The sequence below is a fragment of the Zootoca vivipara genome, chromosome 5 (genome assembly GCF_965207765.1).
Source record: "Zootoca vivipara chromosome 5, rZooViv2.hap1.1, whole genome shotgun sequence".
Classification (NCBI taxonomy): domain Eukaryota; kingdom Metazoa; phylum Chordata; class Lepidosauria; order Squamata; family Lacertidae; genus Zootoca; species Zootoca vivipara.
Genome location: NC_142588.1, coordinates 23,877,182 through 23,903,696, shown reverse-complemented (window position 1 = coordinate 23,903,696; position 26,515 = coordinate 23,877,182). Strand labels below are relative to the sequence as shown.

Here is a 26,515-nt window from a genome sequence, read left to right as displayed (position 1 = left end):
TCCTGCTGTCCCCAGCCGAAAAAACAGATTTTTTTGTTTCCCCCCAGTTTATTCTGGCGCGGTGGCCATTTTGGAACTGGGCGGAGCATGCTCAGAAGCGACTTTTGATGCTGCTTTGCCCAGTTCCAAAATGGCTGCAGCGTGACTTCTGGTGCGGCGGCCATTTTGGAACAGGGCAGAGCAGCATCAAAAGTAGCTTCTGAGCATGCTCCACCCAGTTCCAAAATGGCGACAGCGCTACTTCCGGTCTGCTACTTCCGGTCCAGTCCCTTATTTCTCAGGCCGGAACTTGGCAGCTATGCATGGGTTCTCCTGAGATCCCATAGATTAATCTGTGAAGGGACTCCACTGGAAAGCAGTGTGTTTGAGGCAATTGGAAAGATTCGTGGGATCCGTCATACACCTACAGGAAGTCCCCCAACCTGATGCAGTGGCTATAAAGTAATGGGCATAGCCTTGGCTATGTGGGAAATTGCTTAAAAGTTACACGGCACCTTAAAAGCTAACACATTTGTTACGGCAGCAGCTTTCATGGACCGGAATCCATCTGAGATGTGTAGAATGCTCTCCTAAGATGCCACAAGAGTCTTTGTTACACACCCATATGTAGTCGAAACAAAAAATAAAAAAAATCCTTCCAGTAGCACTGTAGAGACCAACTAAGTTTGTCATAGGTATGAGCTTTCGTGTGCATGCACACTTCTTCAGATATCTTCAGATATCTTCTTCAGATGCACACGAAAGCTCATACCTATGACAAACTTAGTTGGTCTCTAAGGTGCTACTAGAAGGATTTTTATTTATTTTTTCTTTCGACTACGTCAGACCAACACGGCTACCTACCTGTAACCCATATGTAGCTACCGGCAAACATATGATAATATTCCATGCAGGTGATGAATCGGACTCTAGTCCACAAAAGCTTATGCCGTAATCATTTGTTAGTCTTTAAGGAGCCCCAATACTTTGTTCTCTTTGCTGACACAGCGTAATACAGTTATCCTTCCGGAAATTGTTAGCCATAGAGGTGACTGCATTGCGCAAGGCAACACCCTACCTCTTATCCCAAAATCTATCTCATAGGCTTGTTGTGAGAATAAAATTCCTCTCTAAATCTTACTCAGAGAAGACCCACTGAAATTAATGGACCGAAGTTAGTCGTGCCCATTAACTTCAGTAGTTTTAGTCTGAAGTGGGATATGACCCTGAGATACTTGGAGGGGGAAGGCAGAATGCAAATATAACAGATACATTTGTTATCAATAAATGAATGAAATCCTGCATCTACAAGTAGGGCTGGCAAGTAGACTCCTCCATTAAGACCTATTAAGATCCATTAAGAGGACCGGTCTTTTAAAATAAGACCTTCTGGGTAACGGGTAGGCAATTTTTCTCGCTTCTTCTCTTTGTTGAACTCAAGAGCAATTGGCAAAATGTGGGGCTGACATAAAGGCAGCAGAAAAGATAGCCCATTTATAAATAAAAAAATGCACATTTGTGGCCGGGTTCCTGTGAAGTTAGCCAGCCACAGTTCCTGAGAGGTCCGTCTCTCCTGGTCCTGCATTTGACACTGTAAATCTTGCCGTCTGGTTTTGATTCCACCCCCCTTCTCTCAGAGAGTTTTCAGGAAGTCTGGGGGAGGGACAAGGCTGTTTCTTTTTGTTATAATGGGCCCCTTTGTGGAGATGGAACAAGAGGAAAGTTCTGCCCGTCACACAGAGCATCCAGTGTGACTCTCCCCCTTTTGCTACTCACAGGCACCAAGGTCCCTTTTGGGGCTGGAGGAGAGGAGGAGGAGGCGGGGAAAGAGAGGGAAGCTCAGCTCAGGATGGAACTGCTGGTGCTGCTCAATGCCCTGGCGACTCGGCTGCTTTTTGCCTTGCACTCCCTGCTTGGAGTCTGGAGAGTGACCAAAGTTACAGAGGAGCCCAAATTCTGGCTGCTGGCATTGCTCAATCTCCCGCTCTGCTTAGAAACAGTGCTCACACTCAAGTTTAAGCAAGGCAGAGGCTACAAATGGTAAGCAATTCTCTCCTGGTCTTTCTCTGCCTGCCTGCCGCTTTACATCTGCTTCCTATCAGCATCTTTGAACCGGGCTCTTAGAGCTTATGGCCTTTGTCTTTTGCAACGGTTTGTCGTCCCCTCCCCCAAACTCCATCCCCAGTCCTCCAGTTTGTCCCATTCCAGATCAACAGAGTTTCTTTCTTTCTTTCTTTCTTTCTTTCTTTCTTTCTTTCTTTCTTTCTTTCTTTCTTTCTTTCTTTCCTTCCTTTCTCTCTCTCTCTTTTCTTTTGAACAAGGTTTTTCCGGAATCAAACTTTCTCCTGGAAATGCAACGGAAATGTTGCAGCCCTTTCTGACTCCGGTTCAGAAGGACTTGGTGTTGTCTTTATTGCTGGTTGGGAAGACTAAGCAACTAAGGGGACACTGCAGCTCTTTGCATTTCGCCACAGAGCGCAAGAAGGGTGGCAGATCAGAACTACACAAATGCCTGTGCTGCAGGGGGGCTTGCAAAAGAAGCAACAAGTCCAGCACACACAAAAAAGTGTGTGCAGACAGAAGGCTTGAGTTCGTTTGAGCAATAGCGTATCAGGTGGCAAGTTTATATGGGGGCCAAAGTTTTGGATTGGTACAGTGGATTGGTAGAATTTGGTATAAATCAGACTGTGGCTAAAATGATCCTCTCCTCCTGCTATGACATATGACTGGTATTGATCCACAGTTCCCACAGGAGTTGATTTCTCATGTATTATAAGGCACTATGCCCTGTTGCCACAAAGGCAAGTGAGAGCCAACGGGGAAATGTAGAGTCAGCAAAATAAAGAAACGTGTGGATTGTTTCCCCAGCGTTCTGTGCATCTCTAGACTTTTTCAACCAAGACACTTCCCTTGCTTTGGAAATCATGAAGTGATTAATTGAAGAGTCACCTTAGTGTACACTTTTGCTTGGAGCACTGTGGAGGATCCAGTGCAATTGCACCGAGCATCCTTTGTTCATTTCACAACTCAGAAAATGCAAGGAGGGCGATCTTTCCAGAGAAGCAATTATTTGGCAATGCTGCGTAGTCTAGAGGAATGGTTGCATGCATTACGACATGTATGGAATGCAACTTCCAGTAGCAGATTCTTTCAGAAAGTTTAACAAACAATGGCATGGTTAAAAGATGGCAGTAAGATTTGTTAACAAATCTTGGCTCAGCCAAACCACATACCTCAAGCTAGCTTGTGCCAAACTGCTAACAGTGTAGCAGCCTACTGTAGCTTTGTGACGGCTGGTTCTTCTTTCTCACCATGGTGAAAGGTATGGCATCTTTGCCTTCCTCTGACTTCACTGGATTTCATCTAGCAGGTCATAAGCCACAACAAGCTCCAACTCTGACCTAAGGGAGAACCACACAATCACCAGTTGCTTTGTGTAAGGAAATATACAAATAAGCAAAAGACAGAGAGGGGCCCATTTCACACAAGCTTCCCCATCTCTTGATTTCTCAACAAGTACGCTAACTCAGTGTTTCTCAACCAGTGTGCCTCCAGATGTTTTGGGACTACAACTCCCATCATTCCTGACCACTGGTCTTGCTAGCTAGGGATGATGGGAGTTGTAGTCCCAAAACATCTGGAGGCACACTGGTTGAGAAACACTGTGCTAACTATGTGAACTGGCTCAGTTAAACATCTCCATGATTTATTTATTGAGGCAAGCCAATATGAGAATACTGCCTTTGGGTAGGGTTGCAAGAGAAATCTGGTTCACATTTAGAGCCAAATCTATCAAATTTGTACTTTCTGAAAGAAGATGAGAACTGAAACATAGCCATCCTTAAAAATTCACAGTTATCTGTATTTTGTGATGCAGTTCTACAATGTTTCACAAAATGTGCCTATTCGTGGGAAATGTGCATTAAAATGAACATATTAATGAACACAATATACAAAAATGCATTATTATTAGGAGAATTCACTTGTAAAAATGTGCATGTTAGTTAAAACAGCCCGCCAAGTGTTTTTATTAGGAGAAATTTGCAATATAGTACTGAAGAACTTTCGTAAGGATTTCATGCACAAATATGGAGAACTGAATTTCAGATTGGGGAAAAATGAGAAATGTATAGAACTAAAATTGACAGATTCTTCCATCCCTACTTGGAGGTTTTCTTTTTTGACTATGTGTTTCCTAGTTTGCATTTTTACTAAGCAAAGTTTTTTTGTTTTCTCCAAAGGAGAAAACCTAGGGCTTGTGAGCCCATTAAACTGACCTTCTTCAAGCCACAGTGAAATGTGTACAGAAGTACTTGCCAGACATGAATATGTCATGTCATCAGCTGATGCTTTGGCTCTCTGACTTCACTCCCCAAAAATGAAAAGAGTGTCCTATTACTTGGGTGTGTCTTTTGAAACTAGCCCTGCGTTGGTTTATCAAATCCACGTGACAGACAATTGTTTGTCTGATAGAACATGCAGATCTCTCTGTCCACTTCTGTGCACCCGCAATATGGTCCTGTGATGAATTTAAGCATAGGTGAGGAGCTGTTCATTAGTGTACAGATTTTCCGCAGTTTAATCTTGAATATATTGAAGGGTGGCCTTGAGAATCTCAGCCTACCACCCAACTCAGAAAAATCTGGAATGGCACTGCAGGACGATTTGAAGCAGATGCCTGAACTCCTGGCTAAGGTAGGCAGGATTTGGCAAGAGAACATGACTCCCAAACAGAGAAAGAGAGCAGAGTCAATCTTGGGAAGAAGGGTATGTGAGATTCATTACTTACAAACCCCAAAATCTGGGATCCCCTTGAAACGGGTGCCAAATTTTTGTAATTGCTTTGTAGCGAAAACCCCGCTATTTGTAGCGTCCCTATATGCGTTTTACCTTACCATACCATACCTGGGCCAACTGGAGCCCATGAAACTGTCCTTCAAGCCAGTTGGCCTGCATGTCTATGGTATGGTAAAGATAAAGGTAAAGGTAAAGGTAAAGGTAAAGGTAAAGGTAAAGGTAAAGCCAACTGGCCTCGGCCAACAAGAGGCTTGTGACCCTCACCTCTTCCCCAAGCCAGCGAGCCCCACCTGAGATGTGGGTTCTTGCCTGTCTTAGCTTCCTAGAGCGTACCTCCCTCTGCTCCCTATGCCCCAGAGCCCACCTTGTTTTGGCCTGAAACCAGTGGCTGTCAGTCCTGGCAGACCACAGCTCCAATGTCCTGAAAAGGAAAGGCTTGAGGAACAACCTGCTGTGTCTAAGAAACTGTAGAACCAGAGACAACAGATGGGGGTAAGCCCCACTCCAACAGTCTTTCCGAGAGTGCCTTTTAAAGAATCTCCCATATAAATGAATGGGTACCATTCACTCATATGGGGAAAAAAGAACATGCTGCACTTCAGGTACTATTTTGCTAGCAACAAAACCAGCCTGTTACAATGGAAAAGGATGCAGTATCCCTCTTTACTCTGGGTCTTCCCTCTGACATATGGGCCCCCTCTTCACCTCCGCATGTACCTTCGTGGCTGGCCTTTCGCTAATTGCAAATAAAGATATATGCCTTTCTTATTACTTAATGAAAAGGCTGGGGAGATTGTGATGAATTAGTTCTTAATGACAGACACTGGGAGGAAAGAATATAGTGCGGCTGGCCAAGAATGTTTTCTCAAGATGTCTTCTTTTGAAGAGATAGCTTGAGCCAAAGTCAGTTGGCTGAAGACAACTTCATTAGATCAGCATCAGTCCCTGGCCAGCTGGAAGAATTTTTCATACACTGAAATCCTAGTGGGGAAGCCGTCATGCAGTGCAGAGTGAGTTCCCCGCCACAATTGCTTCTCAGCTTGGACACCTGCTTTATATTGCCGCAATCAGATGGAAACAAGTTGCATGGCTTCCATATTGAAAGGGTGGAGAGAAAATCCATTCATAGGAACAATGATATAATAAGTGATCAAAAAGAAAGAAAGAACAGGAATGTTACAGCAATTTGGAAGTTTAAAAAAAGAGCAGCAGCCTTGATCATGATAGCAAACATAATACAGTGGTACCTTGGTTTACAACCATCATCCGTTCCGGAGGTCCATTTGTAAACCAAAACAGGTTGTAACCCAAGGCGCGCTTTCAGCAATGGGGCCTCCAAATTTATTTTTGTTTGTAATCCAAAAATAAACATTAGAAAATGGTTGTAATCCCCCCAAAAAGTTGCAAACTGGGACACGCACTTCCAGGTTTGACGTGTTTGTAATCCAAAACGTATGCAAACCAAGGTACCACTGTATTTTATTATTTAAGCTACTGCTGAATTACTGTAGTTTCTAAGCAGTGGTAGAGAAGTAGCATAAAGAACTTACAGTGTTGGCAGTTCGGTTTGACTGGGACTTTTCCTTTGTGTATGCTAAATTGAAGATATTTTGCACATGCTGATTCAAGACTATTTTTTTATGCTTCCAAAATTTGGCTGAAAAGGTTTAGCAAGGGATGGGGTGGTGACAACTAGTTCATTCATTCATAAACTGTTTTCTAAAAGACTGCGTACATCCAAACATTCAAATTGCATGGCTTCCCCAGAGAATCTTGGGAACCGTAGTTTACCTATCACAATTTCCAGCACCCTTAACAAACTACAGTTCCCATGTGTCCGGGGGGGGGGGGGAAAGAGTCATGTGCTTTAAATGTACAGTCAGTACATAGCCTAAGGCCAGGGCAGCTCATACAGTAAATGTAAATCGAACTTGGAAAAGCATTGGGTAAACCACCACCAGTGCTAAAGATTACATCAAAGCAGTTAAACCCAAAATAAAACCACATCCCAAGAAAAGATTGAACCAGAAATGCATACCAGAATTATTGTCACAGGTTTCCTGTCATATATCTGTGTGTCAGCTGATCAGTGTGGGTTCTGTGGCAATACCAGTGATCTCTTTCCAATGAAAAAGAAACTCAAGTAGGTTCTGAATTCCTGGAACTCCACACTGCTCAGAAAAGTGGGGGTAAGCAGAGCAATAACGTGTTGTTGTTGCTGTTGTTGTCTGAAGATGCAGCCCCAGCCACCACTTCAAAAAGTAGGGGAGTATTCGGCATACAAAACCCTCCTGAAAATCAGAGTTTCAACAAATATTTATGGGTTGTGTGTTTTTTTTTTTAAAAAAATATCATTGAGTATTGTTCAAAACAGAATGGAATCCCCGTTTCTTTTTCTTCCATATGGTGTCACATAATATTTATCCAACCCATCTCTTCATTGTTTTGACAGAAGAAAATGATTGACTGTGCAATTCTGGCTAAGCTTGGTAAATCCAGTTTCTTTTTATTCCTTCCCAGGTTTTCCCCAGCCATATTCATCTACCTGATTAGCATAGTGCCTTCACTGTGGCTTCTGGAGCTTCATTTTGGGAGTCAGGTATTGTTCTTTCTTACAGCATATGATGGCGATAGGTGGGTGTACAGGCTGGGGTGGTGAGCCAAGCTGCTTCAGGCAGCTATTTTTGGGAACCATTAAAGGGTGTCCTTTGGATTTTCTACCTGAGGTACTGAAAGGTCAGCCCTCAACACAAAACACTTGTATTTATATATTTATTATACCCAACAAATAGCTGCGCTCGGCAAGAGAGGGCGTCATGCAGATACCATCTTACCAGGAAGTCCATTCTGTATGATTTTGGGATCAGGCCTTTACTGTGGTGGCCCCTGTTGTCTCGAATTGCCTCCCATCACATATCAGACACAGGCCATCTCTGTTGTCCTTTTTGGCATCTCTTGAAGACTCTTGAAGACATTTGAGGAAATAAGAGGGTTTGATGTTCAATACTGATTTTGAAAAAAGGTTTCTCGAAAGAAAATTCTAAATTTGAAAAAAGTAATTCAAAACAAAAAGAAATTATTGTCAAAAACATATAATTTGCTTTTAGAGTGGGATCTAATGGACGAGGAGGTGAAAGAAACAATGATAAAATGGTCTAAAGATAATCGGCTTGGCAATACATCTGGAGCAGGCATCCCCAAACTGTGGCCCTCCAGATGTTTTGGCCTACAACTCCCATGATCCATAGCTAACAGGACCAGTGGTCGTGGAAGATGGGAATTGTAGTCCAAAACATCTGGAGGGCCAAAGTTTGGAGATGCCTGATCTGGAGCAATGGGATAAATTATGGAAAGAAAATATCAAATTTACGGCCTCATTTAGTATTAAGGAAATTTTTATTAAAATGTACTACAGATGGTACTTAACGCCAGTAAAATTAGCTAGAATATATAAATTAAAGACCAATTTGTGCTGGAAGTGTAATAAAGAGGTAGGAACGATGATGCATATGTGGAGGGGGTGCGAGAAGGTTAGGACCTTCTGGCTAATGGTGCATGAAGAAATGAAGAAAATGTTGAGAAAATCAATAACCAAAAAGCTGGAGGCATATTTGTTAGGGTTAATAGATGATGAAATACCCAAAGGAAAGGAAAAAGTGTTTTCAAATGCCAGCACAGCAGCGAGGGTAGTCCTAGCATCTAGGTGGAAAGAACAAAAGGTCCCATTGAAGGAGGAATGGATTTATAAATTAAATGAGTATTTGTTAATGGCAAAATTAATGGCAGCAATAAGGAATCAATCGAAGCAAAATTTAAAAATTGAATGGAAGTGTTATGAAGATTACATGGCAAAACATTGCTCAGAGGCGGATATGCTGACATGCCTGGATTAAGAGAGATGGAGATGAAACGGAGGGAAATTAGAAAGATAAGATGATATATGGTAAGGAAGAGAACGGAAATACAGAATGCATATCGAGATAAGGTTTTTTATGACAGAAGTCGAAAATGGAACGGAGGGAAGTCGGAGCAGGGAGGGGATATGGGGTTTGGGGAGGGGGTGTATATATGTATGGTTTTGATTTGTCTGTCTGTTTTGGTATTTGTTTGATCCGTTTGTTTGATTTGTAAGTTTTAATTTGAAATATCAAAAAAGATTGTAATTTAAATTATATATATATATATATATATATATATATATATAGAGAGAGAGAGAGAGAGAGAGAGAGAGAGAGAGAGAGAGAGAGAGAGAGAGAGAGAGAGAGAGATGGAGAGAGAGAGAGACTCAACAATCCTATATGCCAGTGAGGGGGATCCCATAATCCAGAAGTCAGAGTCTGCATCTGCAGGGCAACAGGTTCCCCACTTACCTGGAAGTAAGTCCCCTTGATCTGCATAGGGATTACTTTGACTGAGCAGACATCCACAGGATTGCACTGTAAGTGATGCAAAGTAAGAGAAATTGTGCAAACTGGCTCATGTTGCATTTCTTACACAGGTAGCAAAAGCCAGCTTTTATTAGTTTTATTACAGAATCTGGATTACATAATTTTTCATTTTTCATCTATTATACACAATCTTAGTTATAAGATGGAGCTATATGTGTAGCAAAGGGGAAATTGGAAATATTTCTAATAGCTTGCTAGTGTTATAGGCAGTGCATGAGAAGCAACAACTTCAGTCCCTGGTTGCAGGAGTTAACCTCCTGCTGCATGTGGAATTAATTAAGAGGGTTACCAACCCAGAAAGACATCTGTGCATAAGTGTTATGACGTCACTGAAATCACAGGCCGTCTCTTGGTAGTATGTTAGACATCGCTGAGAGATTTTCATGCACTATCACTACTTAGAATCCCATTAAACATTGCAATTTGCGCTCCATTTACATCTTTCCTTTTCTTGCTTTATTACACATGACCGACTATGATTATATTAATGTCATTTTCCTTGCTCATTGCCACGGCTCATTTACACTTGACATTCAGTACTTCAGTAAATCGCAGGACACACAGTTGCGTGGCATTATATCAATGATCGGACCAGTACACCAAGGTCACACAAACAAGAAAATTCAAGCACAACCCAACGACTGTTGATTCAGAAATAAGCTCCACCGTGTTGAATGAGGCTTATTCCTAGGCAAGTGTGCACAGAATTGCAGTCCAACGGAACAAACCTATGTACACTTACTGGGGAGTAAGCTCTACAGAACTCAGTGGGACTTGTGTCCAGGTTGCATAGCTGCCAAGTCTCCCGTTTTCCGTGGGAAACCCCCATATTTTAAACCGTTTCCTGCTGGCAGCCCGGATTGGAAAAAATCCCGTAAATTCCCCGGATTTCCTACCTGCCAGGGAGGCTCCATTTTGGGTCCTGGCACCGCCCGATTTCCGGTGCCCAGACAGGGGTAGCGCGGCACTGGAAGTCGTTTCTACGCATGTCCGGACATGCGTAGAAGCGGCTTCCGGTGCCGCGCTACCCATGTATGGGCACCGGATGTCGGGTGCCGCCAGCACCGGAAGTTGCTTCTACGCATGTCCAGACATGTGTGGAAGTGACTTCCGGCACCGCGCTGCTGCTGATCCCACATTTTTCAGCGGGAGACTTGGCAGCTATGCCAGGTTGGGCACACAATTCCTTTAAAACACATTTCAAGCCCATGGCTTCTTGCAAAGAATCCTTACAACAGTAGTTTACTCTTTGCAAAGCTGTAATTCCCAGCAGTCTAAACAAACTGCAGATTCCAGTATTCTTTGGAGGAAGTCACATGCTTTAAATGTATGGTGTGTGCACAGCCGTACTTCTGTATAAATATCCCTTGTGTTATGCTGTAAGTCATGCATGACTGAATGATATCTTATATATCACTATTTTAGCATATATTATATATTACAGTTTGTCCAGAGACCCGAAGAACACATGTAGAGAGTTGTTCAACTCTGTCCACAGGAGATCTATAGCAGAGGCAGATTTAGGGAAGTGCGGCCTAGGAGGTGCTGCAGGGCATTGCAACTATGATGCAATAAATTGAGCAGAAAGGAAGGCAAGAGGTGGGAGAGGGAGCCACCGACTTTGGGCCTTGCACAGGGAGATGCTGAAATTTGAAATACCAAAGTCCGCCCCTGTCTACAGTCAGACCACAGGCATGGTTCCTTTGAAACCTGTCCCAATGCATTCAGCGGCATTTAGTTCCAAATAGGTGTGCTTAGAGGGATGCAGGTGGCACTGTGGGTTAAACCACACAGCCTTGGGCTTGCCGATCAGAAGGTCAGCAGTTCGAATCCCCATGACGGGGTGAGCTCCTGTTGCTCGGTCCCAGCTCCTGCCAACCTAGCAGTTCGAAAGCACGTCAAAGTGCAAGTAGTTAAATAGGTACCGCTCCGGCAGGAAGGTAAAAGGCGTTTCCGTGCACTGCTCTGGTTTCACCAGAAGCGGCTTAGTCATGCTGGCCACATGACCCAGAAGCTGTACGCCAGCTCCCTTGGCCAGTAAAACGAGATGAGTGCCGCAACCCCAGAGTTGTCCGCGACTGGACCTAATGGTCAGGGGTCCCTTTACCTTTAAGTGTGCTTAGAACTGCAGACCAAGCTATATAATACATTTCCTTATGGAATGTTTTCAAGTTCAGCTGGTCTTCTCTTTTGTAAATTGTTCAGGAACCTAACATGATTAAGAAACTTGAGGAATTAAGAAATGTTAATTCAGCAAACCTGAAGTGCATGCATCAGCTGACTTATACGAATATGTGATGTAATTAATAGCTGCCTATAGGTTGAGCAGAAGAAAACAGTCAGCTATCAAAGGCATCTGAGCAAGCATCTTGTGGTCCAAGGGTGGGGACAGGCCAGATGTGCCTGCAGCTAGATTTCATCCAGCCCTTTGGGTGACCTCCATTGATCAGCTGTTCAGTGGGGAGCACCAAGGTCCAGCAATCTACTCTTTAGATGCATGGTTAGGACAGCTGAGGGATATGCAGCTGGGCTGCTTTTTACATATGGGTCACCAGTCATCAAAGTCAATAGAACATCTTCTAAGACATCAGAATCTATTGAGTAACCATCTTTGCAAATCAAGGCAAAAATACAGTCTTGTAACAGCATGCAATATTGAATGGTTGTTATTCTTGGACACTTTTCATGCTATTTCCCCCTACAAAGCCTTCTGGAAATGTACACAGTAAAGGAGCCAAAATTGGCCAGAAAATGCTACACCAGTTGGAAAGGAAAAACAGAATTCTGCACAACACATATTAGTGGAAGCTTATATATATATATATCCAGATTCTGAAAGTCTCCAGTGATGCCAGATGTTAGAAATAGGCTAAACAGAGTGTTGGGTATGGCAGTTATAGAAAAATTCACAGTTTATTGAATTCAGAAAAGCCAGAAGAATTACTGAATCTTTCCCAGGTAAAATGGTATTAATTTGATTTTGATAAGGGTTTGGTTTTTCATGCATTACTGCAGATGAGGGGGGAGTTTGGTTTATTCTAAAAATTGTAGTTTTGGATATTTCCATTGCGCATGCCAAGTTCATTTATTGTACGTTTAAAAATTCATCTGTCATATTATTAATAAAAAAAGAAAAGGCCACATTTTGATAACCTCATGAATGAATCAAGTCTGCTGAATAACTGGGAGAGAGCAAGAGAGATGAATAATAAGCATCTCATTTCAATAAAATAAAATAAAGCAGCTACTTTAAGCTCTCTTCAAGGCTCTCCCATGTTGAAGTTGTAGTGGGTCTGTGCTGGTGAGGCTGCAGGTTTGGGCTAGCCCATTCCACACACAACTATTCTTGTACATGGAGGTTTCTCTTCAGATATTCCCACTTAGCATAAGAACTTCCTGGGGCAGGCTAACTCGGCAGCACAACCTCACTCCTTCTATCTACAAGAATTCTCTCCCCCCCCCCCCCCCCGGGTAACATCTGAAGTTCAGTTTTATCTTGCAGTGCACTTTGTTTGCTTTAAATATTATTTTATTAATTTTCCAAAAACGACGAAACAAACAAACAAACAAACAATACATATTCAAACATGGGGGGGGGAATAGAGTTCACTTCCCCCTATTCCCTTCCCTGGTTCCATTGTTTATCATCATACCGCATGTCCATTTTAAATGATAAAATCATTAAAATTACTTATTTTAAATCCTGTGTACATTGCTTCTGTATATATGCAACGAAGTCCTATCAATCTTCTTTAAATTCGTTACCATCTCTTCCTCTTAATTTCAAAGTCAATTTTGCCATTTCAGGATATTCCATTAATTTCACTTGCCAATCTTCTTTAGTTGGGACACCTTCTTCTTTCCAGTGTTGTGCTAATAGTATTCGTGCGGCTGTCATTGCATACTTAAATAATTCTTTTTGCAGTCTTGGTATATCAACTCCTGTAATACCTAGTAGGAAAGCTTCTGGTTTTTTAACAAACATTATTTAAAACATCTTCTTCAATTCATTATAAATCATTTCCCAGTACTTCTTACAATTTTGCAATCCCACCACATATGAAAAAATGTCCCTTCTGCTGAGTTACATTTCCAACATTTCTTTATTTTTATACATTTTTGCTAATTTTACTGGCATTAGGTACCATCTGTACATCATTTTCATATAATTTTCTTTAATCACCACACTTGCAGTAAATTTTATTTCAGTCTTCCACAATTTTCCTCAATCTTCCATCTGTATATTGTGTCCCACATCTTGTGCCCATTTGATCATAACTGATTTAACCTCTTCCTCTTTCGTTTCTCATTCTAGCAACAGATTATACATTTTTTACATTAATTTCCTATCATTTTCTATTATTTCTCTCTGAAAATTTGAGATTTCATACTGAAAACCTTTCCTCTTATCAATCTTAAATATTTCATTTAACTGAAAATATTGCAGCCAATCTGTTACTTTATCTCTAATTTCATTAAATTCTTACAATTTTAATTGGTTTTCTAATTCAATTAACAACTCTCTACATGTAGCCAATTCAGTGCCCATATTTAATGTTTTCCTTGATATTGCCTCTAAGGAGAGACAGCCATCATGGTTTTTCTCTCTCCAATAAATCTTTATACTTTCCCCAAACTTTAAATATCGCTTTCCTAATATATGATTTCGGAAACCTTGATGTACTGTATTCTAGCTTTTTCATGCCATAGGTAGGCATGCCTTTGCAGTGCACTTTGTTAACAGTAGCCAGGTTTGCACACCACACTAACCCAAACCATGCTTTAACACGAACATGCGAGTGTGCGGACTTCCAGAGATGAATCTGCAACCTCTTTGCTCCTCCCTCGTCCCTTTTTTGCTGCCATGTTGCGCTGAGCAAAGCCATGGCTTTGCAGGCTTTGCGGGCTATCCAAATGGGACTTGTGGTTAAGCTCTCTCCTCAGCAGCAGTTGGCAGGGCTCAGCAGGATGGTCAGTAAGGCAAGAGCTTAACCATAACTTCAGATGACACAGTAAGGCAAACATTGGCTTAGCTCAGCGTGGCACAGCAGTCAATAGACCAGAGAGGAGCAAAGCAGTTGCAAACCTCTCCCAGAGCCCACATGCTTACACATTCTCTATAAGCTGAGATTCACTTAGGGTGATGTGCAAACCAGGCCATTATGTACACAGCTGCGATATATATATATATATATATATATATATATATATATATATATATATATCACATCACATTGTAAAACATGTTCCAAGAGGTAACTAGCAATTATAGGACTGCTTTGTTTCTGGTAAAGCAATTGCAGTCTTGACTTCATTCCAAGCGTCTCATCGCATAGTTATGGGCATAAAATGTGTGTGTGCGCGTGCAAGTAAGATGCAGGTTTTTAAACAGGCAGATTGCATCAAGAGGTTTTTAGGAATGCAAATCCGCACCAGTGGGGAATTTTCTTCCAAGGCGAACACTAGCCTCAGAGGAGGAATTTTCCTCACAACAGGAGATGAATTGGTTAATTTTTTTCTTCATGTTTGGTTCTGGTACTGTTAATTGTCAGGTTTTTTTCCTTTTTAAAAATGTACTTTAAATGCAAAGACACATTTAATGCCATAACTAGTTTGAGGTCCACAATGACTACAACTTTTCTTATGTGTGGTTAAAACAAAAGACAGTTCCAAGAGAACCGGAGACTCTTTCCAATGACACAATTGACACTCGTTATCTCTGGAGTTTACAAGCAAAGCAAATATAAAACATGCACTGTATTGCAATTTCCTCTTGACATGAGAATGTGCACTGAAATGGCAGCTTACCTTTGACCCTGTCGTAGCAGAAAATCTCAGTCTGCTGGCAGCAGTTCTCAATATATAAGGAAATAAAGGGGAGGTGAAATTAAGTGTTGCTTTCTTAAAAACCTAACCATGGCACATTTTTGAGGATACAAGGAGAGACAGACCTTCATGCCTCAAAATGCCTGTTTTGACTTGAAAACGAAGTCTGAGCGCAGAGAGCGAGAGAAAAATCAAATAATCTTCTTCCTGGAGCAAGATCAAAATGTCTACATGGTCAGGTGTACTTTCACAAACCTGTTTGAAGCTGATCAGCAGATGCAGGTCTCAAAGTATTTGAGAATCACAGAATTACATTCAGAGAGAGAGAGAGAGAGAGAGAGAGAGAGAGAGAGAGAGAGAGAGAGAGAGAGAGAGAGAGAGAGACGCAGGCAGGAAGGCAGATAGGAGAGTACCTTTGCTCAACCCAAGGTGGTATAGCAGGTGTTAATCCTAGTCCCTGGCTCCCCTTAAAGCATTGGCTGTTATCAGGGGTGGCAATCTGAATAAAATATTGTGGGAGGTGAGGTAAGCCCTGCCCCGCATAATCAATCACAAGACATGACACATGCACACCATTTGAATGGCAATGCCCATCAACTTTGGGGGAGGGACCCCTCAAATATTTTATGGGGATGGGGCTGAAGGGACCTCAGCCCCTAGGAGTTGGCTCCCATGTCTGAGAGGATTCACAGTCTTTTAATATACAAAATATGGGGCCTCCAGTGCCCTAAACTTCACTCATCTGTTGCGTTCAGTTTACAATCTAATCTGTGTTTAGTAAAGTGGTGTGAGGTACGCCTGTGAGTAGCTAAATGAAATTTCAGGTTTCCAGCTGAAAGCCAATGGATACTGTGGTGAAATAAAACAACTCAGTATGCAGCATTAAGAGGGTTCATAATGCTGTGCATATATTACATCGTTAATCTTTACAACCACCTTGTAAATTAGATCAGTATTATCCCGTTATTGCAGATGAGGAGTAGAGACTGAGGCTTGCTTCAGGTTATCCTAATGAATCTATGGCAGAAGGGAGATCTGAACCGGAAACTTCTTGGTCACAACTTAACAGCCCAAAGTTCTGCATGTTTAATCAGAAGCAAAGGCCTCCAATACTCCATGGGTCTTACTTCTAGAAAAGTGTGCATAGGATTGCAGCCTAAGTCTCTCAGCTTTTGACATCTGCCTTTCTTCCTAACCCAGGCATCCCCAAACTACGACCCTCCAGATGTTTTGGCCTACAACTCCCATGATCCCTAGCTAAGAGGACCAGTGGTCAGGGATGATGGGAATTGTAGTCCAAAACATCTGGAGGGCCGAAGTTTGAGGATGCCTGTCCTAACCATACTGCATGCAAATGTGAAAGGGTGAGAGAGATATGAGACATACATCTGCTCTTCCTTGGAAGAAATGTGAGAGGAACAAAATATTCTGTTGCTTGCAGCTCAGTCAAAAATTCCAGAATGAGCTTCTTATTGGCCTGAAATGAGAGATTGTTAGGTAATAATAATAATACTTAAAAAAAACCTCATCCAATTTTCCACTTTAGATGTTTTTAATGGTCTCCTCCAGTTAAGTAATGAACAAGTCAATGAGAGTCAAATTCAGTTTTCAACCACACATCCTTTTCAAACACACATGCCCTACATTCAAATGAATTTCGCTGTTTACCTCCATTGCATTCCCACACAATCTTTATGCAAGAAAAAACATTGTTTGCCAGTTGCTGTTCTGAAGATATTCACAGGGCCCCTTCTTACATCATGTGTGTGCCAAATGTGCTCCTTCCTTCCTGCAATCCGAAAAGTCCAGAGGGAGGAGGAGCCTGTGCTGTGGCTCCTCCCACCCCAGTGTGGATCATTTCAAAACTGGGACAAAGCTGGCATTTGGACTCTTTCCACATGTTCTTGGGTTTCCCGTGTTACCTAAACAGTGTAGGAGGGTCCACACATTACAGCAGTGTTAAGTGCAGTGTCAAGCAATATGGCTTATTTTAATTAATGTCTATACAGAATTAGAGACTGATTTATCCCCTGAATTGAATTTTTATTGCAGGCCTGCCATAATGAATCGGATTTGCAGCCTTTCACTCCAAAATATGAACCCGTTTATCAAAGCAAGGCCATAGATGGTCCCATAATAGGAACGGTAAGCGGGGTCTCATGAAATGACAGCATCTACTTAATTGTTGAAATATTGGTGTCTGAACTAACTTGAATTCTACTACTGGAAATTGTGTTGTATTATCAGTTGTGAGGTCTTCTAAGATGCCTAAATTTAAAAGAATGTCCTTAAGTTGTGCAATGATGCTGTGGCAGATAATGTCACACAAATGCAGTATCTCAAGGGTTTAGTATTACAAGAATGAGCCAAACCTCCCCTTGAAGTCACATGCTCATCCTCTGGTATGGCTCTAAAGAGACCATGCTTCTACTTCTTTTTAAATTAATCACAGTTTATAGTGATTCAACTGTGGTTAATCTTAACTCTGGTTAGTGAAAACAAGCCAGCTTCATAAACAATGGTTTGAAGTATGCTTGTTTCCACTAATTATTGTTATATTACTGTTGTTGTTGTTGTTGTTGATGATGATGATGATAGGGTTGCCAGACTCAATAGAGGACAGGACTTCTGTGCCTTTAATTGCCCTGCTCTCTTTTGAGTCTGGAAAGCTTAAAGAGAAATCAGCAGACCCTTTGTTTAATTTCCAAGCAAAGGGTCTGCTGGTTTCTCTTTAAGGTTTCCAGACTCAAAACAGAGCAGGGCAATTAAAGGCACAGAAGTCCTGTCCTCTATTGAGTCTGGCAACCCTAGTTGATGATGATGATGATGATGATGATAATAATAATAATAATAATAATAATAATATACTGCTCTATATGCATTTCTCAGGGCAGTACACAAGATAAAATCAGAATATAAAACCACAAAATGCATAATCAAGATAAAAACAAAAACAATCCAATAACCCCTCCCCCAAAGACATTTTAAACGGGCACAGGACGTCAATCAACCAAAGGCCTAGTTAAAGAGGAACGTTTTTGCCTGGCGCCTAAAGTTTTATAATGAACCTCCCTAGGGAAAGCATTCCAGTTTGTCGAGGTATGGATGAGATGGCAAACTGTGACACATCAAAAACAGATGAAAACCTTTAAACTCATATTGGTGACTGTACTGGAAAAGGAGGGGAGGGGAGAAACAAGCAAGCTCGGGGATTCCAGGCTCATTCACGTAACACTAAACTATGGTTTAGTGCAAACACAGGAAATGTCCACCCAATGGCTCAAGTGTCCTAAATTGGCCTGTTAAGCTTACCCCCTGACAAGCACCTTTCTGTAAAACCACAGCTGCAAAGCTCCTGATTTAGCCTTTGAAAGTGAGGCTTGCATTCAATGCCTTTTAAATCTTGCACCAAATGCAAGCTTCTTTGGGACTGATTCCATTTTGGTGCTTCCAATCTGAGCTCCTGAGTTGAGCTGATCCCTACTGAAAGTGGAGCTTGAATTCAACATTGGATTTAATTTCAAGTGCAACATTGCTGGTTTTGGCTCCACTCAGGAGCTCCCAGCTCAAAACCAGTCCAATATATCCCGGGGGAAAGAGTAAGCACGACAATCTGGTAAAATCTGTTTCTAAATTCACATGTATCAACTGCTAGCCTCTCCCAGAATCTGTCTGGGAACTGGTGATTAAGGGTGGTATTCAACCAAATGGAGACCTATTGAAATGAATGGACCTAACTTTGTCTTGCTTGTTAATTTCAGTGGGTCTACTCTGAGTAAAACATTGTTGAATGGCATGCTAAATCTTCTCTTTGTTGATTTGGTCTGTTCTTTCTGCAATAATTACAGAACAAGAATTTTGCCCTCTATGTCATTATTACACCAAATGCCTGCGCAGTTTTTTATGCTCATGCCATTTGGCGCCTTGGGTGGAAATGGTCTAGGCCCCCCCCCCCTTTCAACATTTGTGGCAATAACAACACAACTTCCACTCATTATTAATCCATTTCTAGGTTTAGCAAATTACTTCCTTGGCATTATCAAGGCACTATCTATAATATGTATTATAAAATGGAATGAAGTGTGTATCAAAGTTGCCTAGGTTAGGTCTTCTATCTGTCCTTAAATCCCTCTTTAGTCAAGATGATTGTAATTAGAAATGCTGCTGGCTTCTTTGCCCCCCCCCCTTTTCCCAGCATAAAGAAGTAAATTCTTTACTTTGTGGAGAGGTGAAAGCAATCAAATCTCTCTTTCCATTCAAGCCATATTACAGAATGACTAACGCCGAAAGCATTTGGTCCAGAAAACTGGGTCATTTCAAGGATCTGTGAAACACAAACCTCTGGCACCAAGTCAAGAAATGCTGCCAGGATGCATATCCCATTTACAGCCCTCAAATGTCCACAAATGCAGTGAATGAGCCAAAAGTAGCTAGGAGCAGATTCTGCCCCTGCACACTAAAAAGCATGTTTCCTATGTGTACCTTCCTGTTTGTATCTTCCTCCTGGGAGCAGCCGCTGAACTGGGAGTGGCCGTCAAGACCACATAACACCGGTCTTGAAACGTACTGGCTCCCAGTACATTTCTGAGCACAATTCAAATTGTTGGTGCTGACTTTTAAAGCCTTAAATGGCCTCGGTCCAGTATACCTGAAGGAGTGTCTCCACCCCCATAATTCTGCCCAGACACTGAGGTCCAGCGCTGAGGGCCTTTTGGTGGTTTCCTCACTGCGAGAAGCCAAGTTACAAGGAACCAGGCAGAGGGCCTTCTCGGTAGTGGCGCCCGCCCTGTGGAACGCCCTCCCACCAGATGTCAAAGAGAAAAACATCTACCAGACTTTTAGAAGACATCTGAAGGCAGCCCTGTTTAGGGAAGCTTTTAATATTTAACAAATTAATGTATTTTAATATTTTGTTGGAAGCCACCCAGAGTGGCTGGGGAAACCCAGCCAAATGGGCAGGGTATAAATATTATTATTATTATTATTATTATTATTATTATTATTATTACTATTATTATGGCAGAGCTCCACACGATCAGGAACCCTGAAAAAGCAGGATTAGGAATATAGGAAGCTGCTTTATACTACTGGTCCATGGGAAGATAGGAGCTGTAGTCCTAAAATTTCTGGAGGGCCATAGATACCCCAACTCTTAGTGGTGGAGCAAATGTCAAGTTCTATTCCTGGGATTTCAGCATCACTGAGAAAGACCGCAACCTGAGACCTTAAGCAGCCATTCTTGGTCAGAGCAGATGATACCGAGGTAGCTGGGCCTATGGACTCAGTACAAGGCACCTTCGTGCACTCTCAGACTTCATGCAACTGTCAAAAGCCTATCCATCTTACATTCAGATTGTCATGAGACCAGGGCGACATGAACTGACCTCATCTTCCACACCTACCATGCACTGAACAGTCGTGTGAACTGGCCTCTAGTGGCAGAACACCGACCCCATTCCCACCCACCCCCACCACCCTCTGTATATATATATATAGGGTCTGACACTTCTGTTTCTAGTGTATCTGAAGAAGTGTGCATGCACACGAAAGCTCATACCAAAATATAAACTTAGTTGGTCTTTAAGGTGCTACTGAAGGAATTTTTTTATTTTGCTTCGACCAACACGGCTACCTACCTGTAACTAAAGCTTCCTTTGGGTAGCTTCTGCTGAAATGTTCAGACGAGTCCAACATATTGGGTTTTTAAAAAGTGCTGAAAACCACCTGTCCTGCTTCAGGTATAGGGCTGAAGACGAAATCTGATCCAGTTCACATTTAAAGGCAAACCTACCTTAGTAGCACAATATTGGAATTGAAACACAGCTGCCCTTCAAAATTTGCACTTCATCGAATTTTGCAATGTAATTCCTGAGCCAAGTAATTTGTCCATCCTCCCCAAGGCACCCAGGGTGGCAAACAGACCCACAATTTACAGGCAGAAATATTCTAAATGAGTTAAAACTTTCTAAAAGCAATTACGGTTAAAAACATTCTTAAAGCAGTTACAACTAAAAACCTTGTTCCATCCAGTGATATCAGGGTTAGGTGTGCAGCTAAATGCATCTATTAATAAAATAACATATTAAGGGCATCATTATTTGGGGAAAATGCTTTGCAAAAAAAATGTATATTTTAAGCAAAATTGCATACAAAAATTCGCACTAAAATACTGTACTGATATTTTTGGGGTGCCTTTAAAATGTGGAAATGTGGAGAATTGTAATTAAGATTGGACTTTTGAGAAATGGAGAGAGACGGGAATTGACTGAATCACGCATCCCTACTCCTGTATCTGTTTCCCACAGTTCCTATGTTGATTCTTGTTTTTATGGCTCTTTGCAACAGGCCATAGAATTTGTCAACACAATCTCCGCTGTGTGCGAGTCAGTTTGGATGCTAGGCCTCCACCAGACCTTTCTACTGCTGCTTATCATTGGGAGATGGCTTCTTCCCATTGGGGGTGAAATCACCCGGGACCAGTTGTCGCAGCTCCTTCTTATGTTTGTGGGTACTGCAGCAGACATACTTGAATTCACTAGTGAGACTATGGAAATTGAGAACGTAAGGTAGGTAATTTGGCAGGACACCAATTATTCTGGAGGCCTTGGTCATGTCAGTCCCTGAAGAACTTCACCTGAAAATTCTAGAAGTTCTTCAGATAATTAGGAAGAGGCACTTTTTGTCCAGGTAGGATTGTGAATTTAAGAACTGCAGTATTCTGTATCACTTTGCAAATGAAAGGCATCCAGCTAAATAACAATAAAAGAAAGTTAGGCATTCCTGAGTTCTACTGAACAGCAATGCTACAAAAGCTAATCTCACCTAACTTGTTCCTTTGCTTTCAATGGGATTTAGCTGTAGCTGTAGCTAATTTATTGTGGTGTGAGATTTCAGAGGCAATGCTTACATTACCAGGTGCATGGAGTGATAACACAGATAGTGTATTTCTCTATCTCTCTGCCCATTTACTTATGTTAGACTAATGCAACATCTGCATTACATAGAGATTCAGTCATTAGCTTCTGATCAGTACCTGCAGACAGCAGAAGTGGGAATTGGGAAATACTGTAGCACACAGCAATGACATCTGCAAAGTGTAATGGAACAGACTTGTTTCCTGTTGATTAAATATGAAAGGCTCTTTCTGCCCTTTTTAGCAGTACTGCTTCTTAGCAAAATGTCTCATTCCAGAATTGCTGAATTACAATGGTTTACAGCATTCTGGATTCAGGAAATATCTGAAATTATGCAAATGAGAATGTTCGCATGTGAATGCTGTCAATCCCAGAGAAATGTTATAAAGATAAGGAATCTCAGGGGTGCACCCATCATAGACAGTGAATGTTGATAGTCACCTACTGTCAGCACTCACTCACAGATTTCCCAAAGCAGGAATCAATTTTTAGGCATACACAAAACATACCTGGATTTGGCAATATTCGCATGCAGTAATTCTCCTGATTTTGAACATTCACTGTAACATGCATAATATTACTTCCAAGCAGTAATCAGCTGCTATATCATTGTCTAATGCGTAGGCTGGCTCAAGGACACATTCGAGACAGGGAGAGTTTGGGGCACTAGTTAAAAATATTATTTCACAGTTGGGTATTTGATACTACATATTTGAAACTGCTGCTAGTATCTATCTAAGATAGCTACTGAACTAATTTAATTGTTGTTGCATGTTTCATTTGTTATTTGATTGTTGTCTCTATGTATTGTCCTTTTGGTTTTGCACTTTATTGCATTTTTGTTGCTTGGTAAAAGGGGAGGGGTGCAAATATTTTAATAAATTCCAACAGACACTAGATGTGCCTCTAGGACTGAGATGCCCCAGCGTAAGGGAAAATGCAAAACAGAGCAGCTCCCAAGAGCATGCTGATAGCTCAATCCTATGCAAGTCTATTCAGAAGCAAGCCCCGTTTAATTCAACGAAACTTACTTCTGAGCAGACATGCATAGGAGTCTGCTATAAGAGACCATTAGGGGATTTATACCTTTGTTCAGGAATCCCAGGCCCTGACCTATATAGAACATGCTTTGTCCCCTGCACATACCACTGACTGCCTTATCACCACCTCACTAGTTCCCCATATCCAATTAGTTTCTGAGCTATATTTTCACTTTGCACTAGGCAGGAGGATACAGTCCAGAAGCTGGATGCTGCCCATGGGATATTATTTGGTCATTCCTCATCTTGAGATTCTGAGCACAAGTGTCTGAGAGACACTACTGTCTTGTTTTCAGGCTGGATTGTTTTCTAGTATGTTTTGGTTAATAACTGGGAAAATTGGGTCTTTGGTCTTGTAAAATATCCTTAACATTATTTCTTTACCTAAATTGGATTCCATGAATTTTCTCAATATTGAGGGGTCCTAAGAAGTTCCCAGTCACTTGAGCTGGACTTGATTGCATTTTAATATGATGGCATTCCATGTGCTTTGGAGGGATTGCTTTTCAAATATATGTCATTCATTTTTGTTTATTTTAGGACCAACCGTGCTGTTGTTTATGCAATCCTAGCCGTATGGACTTGGAGCATGCTGCAGTTCCCACTGGATCTTGCAGGTGAGGGACAGTAAAAAAATTAAGCAGTAAAAAAATTCCAAGGATTTAACTCAAGAGTTTAAGGAGGGGGTTATCCCTACATGCCACCAAATAAAGAAAAAACCCTCTCCTTTGAAACCTTGATTAGCAACTAAAGCTCCTGGCAAGGACTAACTTCCCCCACCAGAAGCTTATGCCACTCTGGCTTCCTTAAAAGTAACATAAGCCAATGGGAACGACTGCCTGCTTGTCTCGTGAAAAGTTCTGGGTTGCTGGCATTTGTCTAGGCATGAAGCCCTTTACAAGAAGCAGTCACTTAGCTGAGATGGCAAAGTTAAAATGTGGCACTAAATGTGGATTTCTGCAGATCCCAGAAGTAGACTCTACACTGGCATTCACATGTGAAATGTAACATGGGAGTGAAAGCATACCTGCAGTTCTATACTGTAGATAGCAAATCACAGAAGTTGCCACACCTGAGTTCATAAACTGCTAGCTCATGTAATCTCACTTCTATGAAAGAAAGCTTTGGATTCAGGAGAAATTCAGTTCAGTTCAGTTCTTATTTAAAGGTGAACCAACCTTTACACTTCCAAAACAAGGTGAACCAACCTCCACACTTCCAAAACAATACACTAGTTGAAACTGCCACCCTCAAAAATACACACTTCTCTGAATTTTCCAATCAGTTCTCCAGTTTTGAAAAAAATATATATTATTGTTATCTATGTGTACATATAATAATATTTTGTTTCGACTCAGACCAACACGGCTACCTACCTGTAACTATAATAATATTGTTATCTATGTGTACATATGTTTATGTGGGAAACTAATAAAGATTATTAAAAAGAAGAAAGAAAACAAAACACAAACATTCATTTTATTAGGTAACCTGGCTTTGCAAAAATGTGTATATTAAGCAAAATTGCAGACAAGCTTAGTCAGAAAATTTGCATGAAAAGGCCAGTGAATATTCATGAGGACTTCGTATGATGCTTCACTTGATGTTACTGTAATAATAACAATGGTCTTCCTTGTTTGTAGTGCAACATGTTGGCTGCGGTCCCCCAGGCTCATCCAAGAGGGTCTTCAGTTTGCTTCTTTGCAGACACAGTGCAGACCTATGGAACATTGGCATCAGCTTGTTCATACAAGATGGCCCTTTCCTCGTGGTGCGCTTGATACTGATGGGCTATTTCCAAGTCATTAACCAGATGCTGGTGTTTTTCACAGCTAAGAATATCTTAATTGTGATGCTACAACTATACCGTCTAATAGTGTTATCATTAGACTTCCACGCCTCCCTTCGGAATCGGCCAAACAGCTGGAAAGGAGGAGTTGGCTGTTGCCCATGTGAGCCCAACACTATCAGCCTTCCACCCAGCAACTGTGATACCGATGAAAAGGAGCGTCCTTCAATTGCTCTGGAGGATTCTTCATCAGTCACCATTGATGGCCTGTGAGCTCAGATCTCCTCTTCATGATGTTCAGTCATTTCCTCCCTTGGCTACTTAGAAAGGGATCTGGCATATCAGAAGCAGTCTGATATATTTCCTGTCCGCTTCAAGATGAATGTTTGATTCTAGGAAGCAAGAGGAAGTGTTGGAGTAGCAAACTTGCTTGAATGGAAATGTTGCGATCCTACTGATTTAGGTAGGCTGGCACTAAATCCACAGTATATTTATTTAATGGGATTTAAATAGAGGTAGTTTTTCGGAACTTAAAGAAAATGTGATGCATTGGAGTACTTAGCTATTGACTCTTAAAGACACTGATCTATCAGAATATTTGCCTATAGTATGGTAGAGAACCTACTTACCTCTTTGGGGAATCACTTCAACTGTGACAACGGCATGCAGGTGCTTATGAATGAAATAACACATCCCTTCCGCTCATCTGATGTGGAAACATTATACAGTCAATGAATGCAAGAACTGTTTTAGTATTATGCCTCTCTTGACTTGATCGATAATAATGTTGGCGTTTACCCCATGTAGGAATGTGAAAAGAGCATGCAGTTATTTCTTTCAGATACAGCCAAGCAAGACATTTTCCCCAAAATCTTGCTCAGTATTTCATCAACATCATGCCTGGTTTAACCCCATAGCAAATTCACTTTCTTGAAGGATTTTATAGCAGTTTTTATATATATATATACAAAGGTACTTGTCCTTTTCACAATATTAGGTCATTTTAGGAGACCACCAATCTGTGATAGCTTTTACCTTCTCAATATGGCTCCAACTGCTGGACAATCAATAGGAGTCGATTATTTTTTTATGGACAGTCTGCATGAAAACTGATGATAGAAACACCAGATGTTGAAGTTATCTAGTGCATATCTGGTTCTCTGTGAGCGTTGTGTGAATTTCCCTCAGGATCTGGTCAACAAATGAAATTGTGAATAGTTGTTTTCACATATCCTCAGACTTTGAAAAGAAATGTTGAATTAGCAAATGGATTATATGAATGAAGTGGGTTGGAATATTCAGTACTGTAATCCCTGTTGTAAAGGTTGCATGCTTACATATTTTTTTATTTTATTTTTTACAAATGTTTGCAAAGAAAAAATAAATAAATGTCCAGATAACACAGACATTTCACCCTGCTCAAGGTATTCCCAAATCCACATTTGTCTAGATATTGTGAAGTGGGGGAGGGGGGCTTGCAAAGGGCCATCGGCAGATAGAAGAGAGTGGTGTTTCGCTTCACCCATGCCGGGTTATTGTTTTTTTTTGCAAAGCCCCTTCCACAGCTGAGTTTGCTCCTGTTTTGGTGCCACGGGTTTCCCCATCTCTGCTATACAGGATGGTTGTAAAAAAAAATGAAATTTTGTGCTGAGTCATGTTAGGCTCATTTGAGTGGGATTCTGGAATTGCTTCCTTCCAGTCAGCCACCTCAGAGGGAAGGTA

General features: G+C 41.4%; 1 protein-coding gene across 1 annotated transcript; it reads left to right on the top strand.

The window, feature by feature from the left end:
* The first annotated feature begins 1,668 nt into the window (after nucleotides 1-1,668).
* TMEM26 (transmembrane protein 26) lies at nucleotides 1,669-26,211 on the top strand. The gene is made up of 6 exons (XM_035138725.3): nucleotides 1,669-2,019; nucleotides 7,297-7,375; nucleotides 17,103-17,195; nucleotides 21,396-21,616; nucleotides 23,545-23,621; nucleotides 24,648-26,211. The coding sequence occupies exons 1-6, from the start codon at nucleotides 1,829-1,831 to the stop codon at nucleotides 25,064-25,066; spliced, it is 1,080 nt and encodes a 359-aa protein (XP_034994616.3). The 5' UTR covers nucleotides 1,669-1,828; the 3' UTR covers nucleotides 25,067-26,211.
* Nucleotides 26,212-26,515: the final 304 nt, after the last annotated feature.

Excerpts from the sequence above, each read along its gene's own strand:
- TMEM26 (XM_035138725.3), top strand. The coding sequence starts at position 1,829 with ATGGAACTGCTGGTGCTGCTCAATGCCCTGGCGACTCGGCTGCTTTTT. Across the intron at positions 7,376-17,102 it reads AGCTTCATTTTGGGAGTCAG|GCCTGCCATAATGAATCGGA; the intron begins GTATTGTTCTTT and ends TTTTTATTGCAG. Across the intron at positions 17,196-21,395 it reads ATGGTCCCATAATAGGAACG|GCCATAGAATTTGTCAACAC; the intron begins GTAAGCGGGGTC and ends TCTTTGCAACAG.